Consider the following 9927-nt stretch of genomic DNA (forward strand, 5'->3'; position numbering starts at 1 on the left):
GTGCTGTTTTCATGTGACACGCTGGCTTTGTGGACACCGGGCACGGAGGTTGTCGGTAAAACTGCACACGTGTCTCAAACTCACACGGTGTGTATACGTTGTTGGTGCATCCACTTCTCCTCCTCATTGCGGGATCACAATGTTTTGGAATTTATTGTCTGGGTTTCTTTTTCTGGGATGTGCCTGTTTCTTTTTCCTCCTAATTTTACCAAAAGAAGAAATAGATTAGGTTCTCCACTTCCTTAGACTTAGGTCCTCCATTATTGTTATTACTATTATTTACTTTGTTTTTCTCTCTTTTTCGTTTAACTTTATTCTAGGGTTTTCTTGAGAGAGCTTTCAAGCACTGATATAGGTAACTAATTTTGGTTCTTCTCATCTGCAAAATCTAGGGTTTTTGTTGTATCTTTCATTTCAAAAAAAGTAAATTCCAGTACATCTTGTAAAGACTTTTCTCATGCCAAGAATTCTCAGTTACTCCCTTTCTATTTTTGGAAACCTTTTTTCAAAAAATTTGTACCTTATGGTTGTTTGGTAGTTGCCTATCAATATCAAATACTTTGTGTTTCTTAGGATTCAACCAAATTACACGTATTTTCTTTTCCTTTTTTCTGGGTTTCTCTGTGTTTAAGGATTCATGTATGGTTTTTGGTTGTAGGAGAAAATGGTGAGAGGGAAAACTCAGATGAAGAGAATAGAGAATGCAGCAAGCAGGCAAGTGACGTTTTCAAAGAGAAGGAATGGACTGCTCAAAAAGGCCTTTGAGTTATCAGTGCTTTGCGATACTGAAGTTGCACTTATCATCTTCTCCACTAGAGGGAAACTGTATGAGTTCTCTAGTTCTGGGTGCGTTTTCTCTTCATTTTTGCTTATATGAATAAGCTATTAAACTTGTTGATTATAGAGAGGCCCCGCTCTGCTAGGATAGTACTAAGAGTACATTGCTTATCCCAGGCTTTATAACATCGGGAACCTGAATCTCTGATCTATGTCCTTCTGGTTTATTAAAATCAACTGATTTAGTTCTGTTGGGCTTTCTTGTTACTCGCTGTTCTAAGTGAAAAGGAGAGAGATCAATATAATGGTCTATAGGGTCAATGTTTTGGGTTAAAATTTGCGCATATTGGTCACTACAGTTTAAGGTGTTTAGTCATATGGAAACAGGCTTACCCTAAGCTTAGCTTCGAAAATCTGCTTTAGCTTGTTGATTTTATGAGAATATCTCAAGTTTAAACCTTGGTTTATTCTCACTATTTCTTATAAGAGCTGAAAATGCCATAAAGCTTCGATTTTTGTACCGAAAAATAAAGAAAAGAAGAAGAGAAATCAGTAAGATAAAATTAGAAACCCGTAGACTGTTTCAGGGGGAGTCTTAGCTAGAGTTGAGTTTATACTTCGTGTTTCCATACAAGCTACTTCCACCATGGATCTAAATAAAAGTCCATCATCAAAATAATGATCATTATATAACGATAAAAATACTGTTTGAAATAATTATTGTACATACAATATCTTTAATAACCACAATAATATCCATTATTACCGTAATCGGAAGCGTAACCACAATCACAGTTTAATTTTTGGTGTTAGCAACAATTGTGCTTGTTTTAAGACTTCGTGCTTAATTATGACTAAGGTAGACAAGATATGACTCATCAATAATTGAGGCTACACTATAAAGTTACATAGGTAGACAACATCTGTTAATCTTGGGGGGGGGGGGACTTACTTGATCTAGTGCTTCTTTTCAGTCATTTGGATTTCATCTTCAAAACTACTAAAATGGTGTATTTAACTGCATGGAAATACTCATACATTGATTCTTCCATATTCGAGTAGGGTTTAGAACAGCTAAGATATTTTGTTGGACTACATAGGAAGAGCTGTTCCATTATGTATTAATATTTCTGATTGAATATTCAAAGTATGAATTAATATTATATCAATCAAATTTTCTCATTAACTTGAGTGATAGATGTCAACTTAAATATAATAATTACAAAGATAAATTGGATTTAACTTGTGTTAAAAATTAAAATATATTAAATTTTATAACTTTGGAACTAAGTGCCAATAAGGGAGTTTTAACCACTACTCCAAAGGGGTGTTGGCTAATTTTATTATGTTATTGTTTAGTTGAATATATGTTAATTAATAAGTCAGTGTTAATATCACCCTAACCAACAAATTATAGATATATATACCTTTATGTGAATTTACTTGAGAAGCTTAAAGTTTAGAGATCATAACGTTTTTCCATTTATTTAGATTTAACTTAATTTGGTCTTTCATATGTTAGAAGTGTTTATTTTTATTACAAGTTTACATGCATAAATGTTTTTTTTTGAATTAATCATTGGTATCTGATCTATTGAGTAATTATGAAATATCTTTGTTTATGGTTTAAGGTAAAATGCTTGGACATATATTCTAGTAGTTATGCATGGATATTTTTTCCCTTTTAAACAGAGGGAAAAAAATGGTCAGTAAAGGAGCTTTGCGAAAGGATAAAAAAAATGCCTGGACATATATTCTCGTTTTCTCCAAACTATGTAAAAGATTTATATGTAGAAGATTTTCTTTTTGAAAACGTAACACGCAGGCTTTACTTTTTAATGAAAGGGGAACATCCTAGCTGGAAACACCATTTCTAAATGCAGTGCTTTAATCTAGGCGTGATTCACACCATCTTCTTGTTTTCGATATAAATGTTATAATATCGGAACGATTATTGGTAAATAAGTAAACACATTTGAAACAGAAAAATAAAGAATACCAAGATTTACGTGGAAAACCCAAAAGGGAAAAATAATGGGTAGAAGAGAATAATTTCACTAATATGAAGGAAGAAAATATAAGAGGATTTTGGAGAAAGAAAACCTTAATATCTAACCTTTAGTCTTAGTATCTATTTTTAGGGATAAGATAACTTGATTATAAAGGAAACTTATAAAGTAGAAAACTACTTAAAGTAGATTTGATTTACATAAAAGAAAAAGTTTTTATTTCTAATCAAACTAGGTTTCTTATTTTTCCCAATTTATTTAATTAATTTGTGTTACTTTGTATTCGAGTCAAACTCTAACAAATCTCCATCTTTACACGAGTTCTGAAAGTGCAAAGGTTTTGGTATAAAACTCCTAAATTCTATGCGACACCAAAACTCAACAAAACAATTCTCCACTTCAACGAACACGTTCTCCACATCTTACACAACACCCCTAAAAAAGGTAATATTCAACAATTAACACCAACCGAATTCAAACTTTCTCTAAGCTTGGAGTTAGTCTTCACATCGAGATGATTATCATAAGTGTCAACATTGCTCACAAATATATCACCACGAGTAATATTATGCACAACATGATCTCGATCATCAATGATAATCTTCAAATTCGTTATGCCCATGAAATTGTACTCTCTTCTGCTTCACATAATAGTTTTGCTTACGATTATCTTGTTCAACAAAAAAAAATTGTTTTACCTAATTTAGTTAAGATGTTTTTACCAGAAACAATGTTATTTGGCACGAGGATGAAACAACAACTACATTATCTAAAAATATTAAATCCTCTGGAACATAAAACTTGACAGTCTTTCTCTGCCATTTCATCACAACAAGAGAGCCTTTGCAAATTTTCATAGCTCTGCCTTTATTGGATAATTTGTACCCTTTTGAATATAGGGTACCTAACGAAATTAGATTTTTACTCAAATTTGAAACATGTCTCACATTACCAAGTGTTCGAAAAATCTCATCAAACATCTTAATTTTGATTATGCCAATACCTGCAACTTTGCAAGGGACATTATTTCCAAAAACACATCACCTGTAGATACAACTTTATACGTTGCAAACTAGTCACGATTAAGACTCGTATGAAAACTGCTCCTAGAGTCCAATATCCACTCATCACTTGTTATAGAGTTGTCGTTAGCCACAATTAGGAGTTATTCATCATCGCACTCCTTTGCTACACCGAGCTCACCAGATTTTCCAGAGTTTTGCTCTTTAGATTCTCTTTTGATTTTATTCTGTAATTTGTAACACTTTGATTTAAAATGACCTTTCTTTTTTACAAAATTGACAAGTTTTACCTTAGTTGGATGGTTTTAATCTACCCCTTCCTTTACTACTAGAAGAACGCTCGCCTTTTCTTCCACGATCTAAGCTAATCGATCCATGCACCACGAGACCCTAAGTCTGGGACTCGAAACCAGATACAAGATGCTTCATCTTATTAAATAAGTGCAGACCATTGTATACCTCTTCAAGAGTGAGTGTTTCACGACTATACTAGATTTTGTTTCTGAAAGATGAGTAGGAAGAAGGCAGCGGACGTAGGAAGATCAATTCTAAGTCTTTTTGGTCATGCTTCACTTCTAAAGTCTCCAGATCAGAGATAATTTCTTTGAATGCGGTCAGGTGCTCTTCAAGAGACGAACCTTTCTCCAACTTGAGCGAATAAAGATGTTGCTTTAATTGCAACTTGCTGGTAAATGATTTTTACATGCATTTCACCCACAAAGAAGCACTCATTTTTTTCCTTTCAATACGTCTTGTAAAATTTGATTTGATAAGTGTAAACGAATCTGACAAGGGGCTTTACGATCCTTACGCTTTTCCTCATTCGTCTATTGTGTTACCGGATTCTCATCAAATCTTTCTATTCCATCGTCTAGACCTAATTATGTAAGAACATCCTGAATCTTCACCTGCCATAGCGAGAACATGGTGTTTCGATTCAACTGCGGATATCATACTTCATTGTTGTCATAATCTTGAACTCCAAGCTCTGATATCAATTTGTTATAATATTGGAATGATTATCGACAAACAAATAAACACAATCGAAGAAAATATAACACCAAGATTTATGTGGAAACCCCAAAAGGAAAAAACCATGGCTAGATGAGAAGAATTTTAGTAATATGAAAGAAGAAAATACAAGAGAATTTTGGAGAACGAAAAACTTGATATCTAACTCTTACCCTTAGTATCTATTTATAGAGAAAAATATTTGATTACAAAGGAAACTTTAAAGTAGAAATCTACTTAAATTAGATTTTCTACATAAAATAAAAAATAAGTTTCTACTTCTAATCAAACTAGATTTCTTACTTTTTCCAATTAATTTAATTAATTTGTCACTTTTGAATTCAAATCAAACTCTAATAATAAATCTTTTTTATTCCTCCTTTTACATGATTGTAAGAAGATATGTGCCTGATTTTCCAGATATTTGAGTTCATTTCTAGCCCTTAAACATTTGATGTTATTAATTGTGGAGTTGTTTCAGCATGAACAAAACCATAGAGCGGTATCAGAAGAGAGAGAAGGAAATTCGAATCAAGCACAAGCTAGCACCAGACCAAAATCTGCTGGTACCTATCTCTGCATTCAATCTTATTTGTAAAATACGAATCGAACGAATTCAGTAGTTAAGGGTAATTGTTATTCTTAGAGGTTTCGGGTTCGAGTACGATGTCTATAGGGCTTTTTTAAATCATACCTAACATTTAGTTTAGTTTTCAATTTGATGTCTTGCCCTTAAAAACTTAGCAACAATAATGATGTGGAATTATTCTCTTTTTTGATATTCCACGTCATAAGTGTCGTTAAGTTTTTAACGGCGGTACTATATTGAAACTTAAATTAAACACTAAAATAAAAGAAAAGTGATAGTTTAGGTGCTAAATTTGTAGTTTACCATAAAAAATACTAGTCCATAAAATTTGGAAACTTAAATACGACTGTCCATGCAAAAACTAACGATGATTGAGCTTGTGCATGAAGAATGACAATGAAGACGCTCAAAGCTTGGTAAAGAAGATTGAATTACTCGAAGATTCTAAACAGTTGAGTCCTTAGTTTAAAACAAAAATTGCAGATTAGTACTTTCTGTCTTTCCATCAATATCTGAACTAACATATTTTGATTTTTTAACAGAAAACTATTGGGAGAGGGATTGGAACCATGTTCTTTCAATGAGCTACAACAGTTAGAAAACCAGTTGGAACGAAGCTTATGCAGAATAAGGGAAAGAAAGGTACATGTATATACAATCAAATTTACATGCATGCATTAACGTTTCAAGTTCGGTCTAATTCTAGTTTTAGCCCCTTTATTATGTTGAAATTTTTAATTTGACATAAATTAGTCCTACCACTTTTTATAATGCTATTAGTTGGTAACACCATTAATTATGTTGAAACTTAGGAGTTAACCCATCTATTTTAGTTTGGTATAAATTAGTTATACTTTTATAATACTACTAGTTGATTTAAATTAGCAACACACGAGAACCCATCAAGTAATCTCAGTTGTTTAAGGGAACATTATTCTTCTAGAGGTCATGGGTTAAAGTAACTATGTATGCGGGTGTTTGTTGTCTCTGACTAAAAAGATTCTGAACTAACACAATTAGAGTTACATGATGACATGGAAATCACAGTAAAGATATTGTGGAAATCTAATTGTTAGGTTTAATTAATACTCCATTTTAATAAATTTAATTATTTTTATTTTTAAATTCTCTCTTTCAAAATATCATTTTAAAAGGTAAATAAATATTAATATCCCTATTTCTTTAGTCACCCTTTCACTTTTTTAGGAGTTGATTGTTATTTTAATCATTATGTATCACACATTGGGAACTTTTACTTCTTAGTCAAAAGTGAATTTTTTACTTTAGCGAATGTTTAAGATTTCTTTTTGACTAAGTTTAAGGATTTTTCTAAACTTTAACGACAATAAAAGTCAATGTAACTAATTTGAACCCACTAATAACATCATAAAATAAATAAATTAAGTTAGCCACATTGTTATTTAGGGTAACTACTTATTTGGTCACACAATTATTATTATTTTTGAAATTATACCTAACGTTATGTTTTGGTTCTATTTTAATCATTCGCCCTTAATGGTGATGTTTTTTTTGGTTAAATCCATTAACGGTGATGTTGACGTAGTTTTTTTAAATTATTTTTAATACTGACATGATATTACTATATGGTGACACATCAACAACATCGTTAATTTTTTTAACAGTGATCAAAACATAACCAAAACGTAACGTTAGGTATGATTTTGAAAAATAATATTTAGATAACTAAAACAAAAACTAAATAATAGGTGGATGACTAACTAGATAGTTTAAGTGTACCCTATTATTTATTATTTTTATTTTCATTTGGGTTCACGGCCCTACTAATCGTATAGCGTTTTTCAAACCGGTCTCTCGATTGGTTATGGACAGTTTCAAACAACTACGGTTAAAATCATAATTAAAATGTTAAAAATTATAACTTATTAAGCTACTTCAGTGATTAAGAAGAGTATTATTATTTTTTTAAAACTTTTGAATTCAAGTAGCTATGTCTGAATAGTGTGTATATATTATCAGTGATTAAGAAAGATTTTAAACACTTTTTAATCAATCAAACTATTAAAGAATATGTTCAAATTTAGATGAGTTACTGATTAAGGTTCCTTTGGTTTTGGCATGTTTAGAATCTATTATATCGCGAGCAGATTAAGAAGTTAAAGGAAGAGGTAATTAATCAATTTTGTGAATTACCTTTATTAATACTCTTCTTTTTTTTTCACTGCGGTTAACTTTTAATTACATTTGATGGTTAAAATATTCAGGAGAGACGTCTCGAGGAGGAAAATGCAAAACTACGACAAGAGGTTTGTGTTTTTACATATTTATTAGGCCAAATTATGGTTATAATCCTTTTACTATACTTAAATTTAGGATTTACCTACCAACTTTAATTTTTTGATTCATCTACTTTTATAATAAAAGATTGTTAATTAATTAATTAATTAGTGTAGTAATTTAATTCATCAATGATTTTTTTTATTAAATTAGTATGGGATGAAACCATTACAATTGTCAACGAGTATGGAAGAGGAAGGAGAGGAGACGACGGAGGTGGTGACGGAATTGTTTATCGGACCACCAGAGAGGAGAGGTATAACAAAAAACCTAGTTTGCTAAATAGTAGTTTATTATCTTAATACATTATGAATGGAGCTTCAAAACATTCCAAACAAATTGAGAATATGATTTATATAGGAGCTATAACTAAATAAGGATGGAATTGCAATAAAACTTGTGATTTAATGCGTGGAACATCAGTTATTTGTAATATAGCAGAAGAATATTATTGTTATTGGTCTTCTATTAACTAACTGCAAATTTGATGATATATTGTTAATAACCCATCACTAGCAATATATATATATATATATGGATTTTCTTGCACAATGTAAAATTCTTTTAGTTTTAAATTTAGGACTACATGGTTGAATGGGAAGATATTTACTGGAAAAAAAGATTATATATATATATATATATTCTTGTTAAGTTGCCTGTAGAAAAAAATATATACTATTGTTCAATTGATATAAAATATTTTATTATTATTTAAAACATATTTAATATTATCTGAATATCATTTATGAAATTATTATTTTTATTAAATGTGTATCAAATAATAATTCTATATATATATATCAGATTAGTTAGGGACGAATCTGCTGTATACATAAGAGGGGCTATGCCCCAACAAGGTATTTTTTTTACATTTAATTTATATACAAAATTTAAATATTTATGAGATAATTATGAATTGTCCCTTCTACTTTACAAAATTATATTTTACCCTCTTGAGTTGGATCTAATCCCCGTTCTTAAGATCATAGTATTTGATTTATATATTTTGGGTGATAATGGTATTCCTATTTTAATTTAGTTGAAATTTTCAAGTAGAAAAAGGAATTTCAAAATTTGTGAACTCTATAACTTAAAAGGCTAAAACAAAATATAAAATCAAGGCATGGCTGCTGATATTTTTCAAAACACAACTATTCGTTTGTTCTTTTAAAAAAATGCTATTCGTTTATATAGTGAATAAAGTATGAGGTCCTGTACCTACAAAATTAAAAGTTGAATCTTCTAGTTTTTTAGATCATTTACTTTCATCTGCCATCAATACATCAACATAAGTATACCAGAAACTTTTTTTAATACTCTTAGATGATTAGGGATGTGTAAATCACCTGATTTAATTTGTTGATTTGTTGATCTAATGTGAAAATTTAGATATCCATTCCGCTTTTTTGTTTTTTTGGGAGAATTTGGATCAGATATTCGAAAAAGTTGAATGGATATAGATCAGATAAATTCTAATTTTGGATTATCCAAAAAATTTTAAAAAAATTGTGCCTTTAGATTTTAGATAGCATTTAGCTCGCACAAATCAAATTATCTCAGTGGTTAATGGAACGGTTGTTATTTCTAGAGGTCTTAGGTTTGAGCACTCTAGTATTTGAACTTTCATTGTCAAATGATTGAGAGTCTTTAGAATATATACTGTCACTTGTAAACACCTTTTAAAAAAGAATGAAAAGAAAAAGATAACATTCAGCACAATAAATGAATAACATAGTAACCTATTAAATCTCTAGCCTAATAATAATTAGGATATTTAATTATTTATTATGAGTAAACAATTAAATATATAACATATAGTATTGGTGTCAAATAAGTTACATAAAGTCATAAAATATAAATTTTAAAACTATTTTTGTCAAATATCTGATTTTTTCATATCAAATCCGATATCTGAATTTGTACACTCCTAAAAGTGATTAAGCGTAATATATATTCAAAAATTTCTTAATAAAGTAACGACGTAAACACGTCTTAGATATGCAATTACTCGAGCACAAAACTTCCAAAGAAAACATGTATAAATGTCCTATACAACTTCGTCCAATGTGCACGAATCAAGTGGTCTCCGTGATAAAGGAACGGTTATCGTTCCTTGAGACCTGGGTTCGAGCACCGAGAACATCAGGGGTGTGAGCGTTCAATGTTAAAAGGTTGAGAGTTATCTTAGAACAAATATTGCATT

At 30.4% G+C, this 9927-nt stretch overlaps 1 protein-coding gene across 1 annotated transcript; it reads left to right on the forward strand.

Annotated features, from left to right (window-relative positions):
• Nucleotides 1-280: 280 nt before the first annotated feature.
• On the forward strand, nucleotides 281-8125 carry LOC120163532 (agamous-like MADS-box protein AGL19). Its single transcript, XM_039173451.1, has 9 exons — nucleotides 281-328; nucleotides 360-423; nucleotides 659-843; nucleotides 5298-5385; nucleotides 5798-5859; nucleotides 5951-6050; nucleotides 7514-7555; nucleotides 7652-7693; nucleotides 7878-8125. The coding sequence occupies exons 3-9, from the start codon at nucleotides 665-667 to the stop codon at nucleotides 8004-8006; spliced, it is 642 nt and encodes a 213-aa protein (XP_039029382.1). The 5' UTR covers nucleotides 281-328; nucleotides 360-423; nucleotides 659-664; the 3' UTR covers nucleotides 8007-8125.
• Nucleotides 8126-9927: the final 1802 nt, after the last annotated feature.

Source organism: Hibiscus syriacus, unplaced genomic scaffold (assembly GCF_006381635.1).
Source record: "Hibiscus syriacus cultivar Baekdansim isolate YM2019G1 unplaced genomic scaffold, ASM638163v2 tig00111463_pilon, whole genome shotgun sequence".
NCBI lineage: Eukaryota > Viridiplantae > Streptophyta > Magnoliopsida > Malvales > Malvaceae > Hibiscus > Hibiscus syriacus.

Bases quoted from the DNA above. Each gene is read 5' to 3' on its own strand.
- LOC120163532 (XM_039173451.1), top strand. From the start codon at position 665: ATGGTGAGAGGGAAAACTCAGATGAAGAGAATAGAGAATGCAGCAAGC. The intron at 5,386-5,797 runs GTACCTATCTCT...TTGTGCATGAAG, and splicing joins CACCAGACCAAAATCTGCTG to AATGACAATGAAGACGCTCA. The intron at 6,051-7,513 runs GTACATGTATAT...TGGCATGTTTAG, and splicing joins GCAGAATAAGGGAAAGAAAG to AATCTATTATATCGCGAGCA.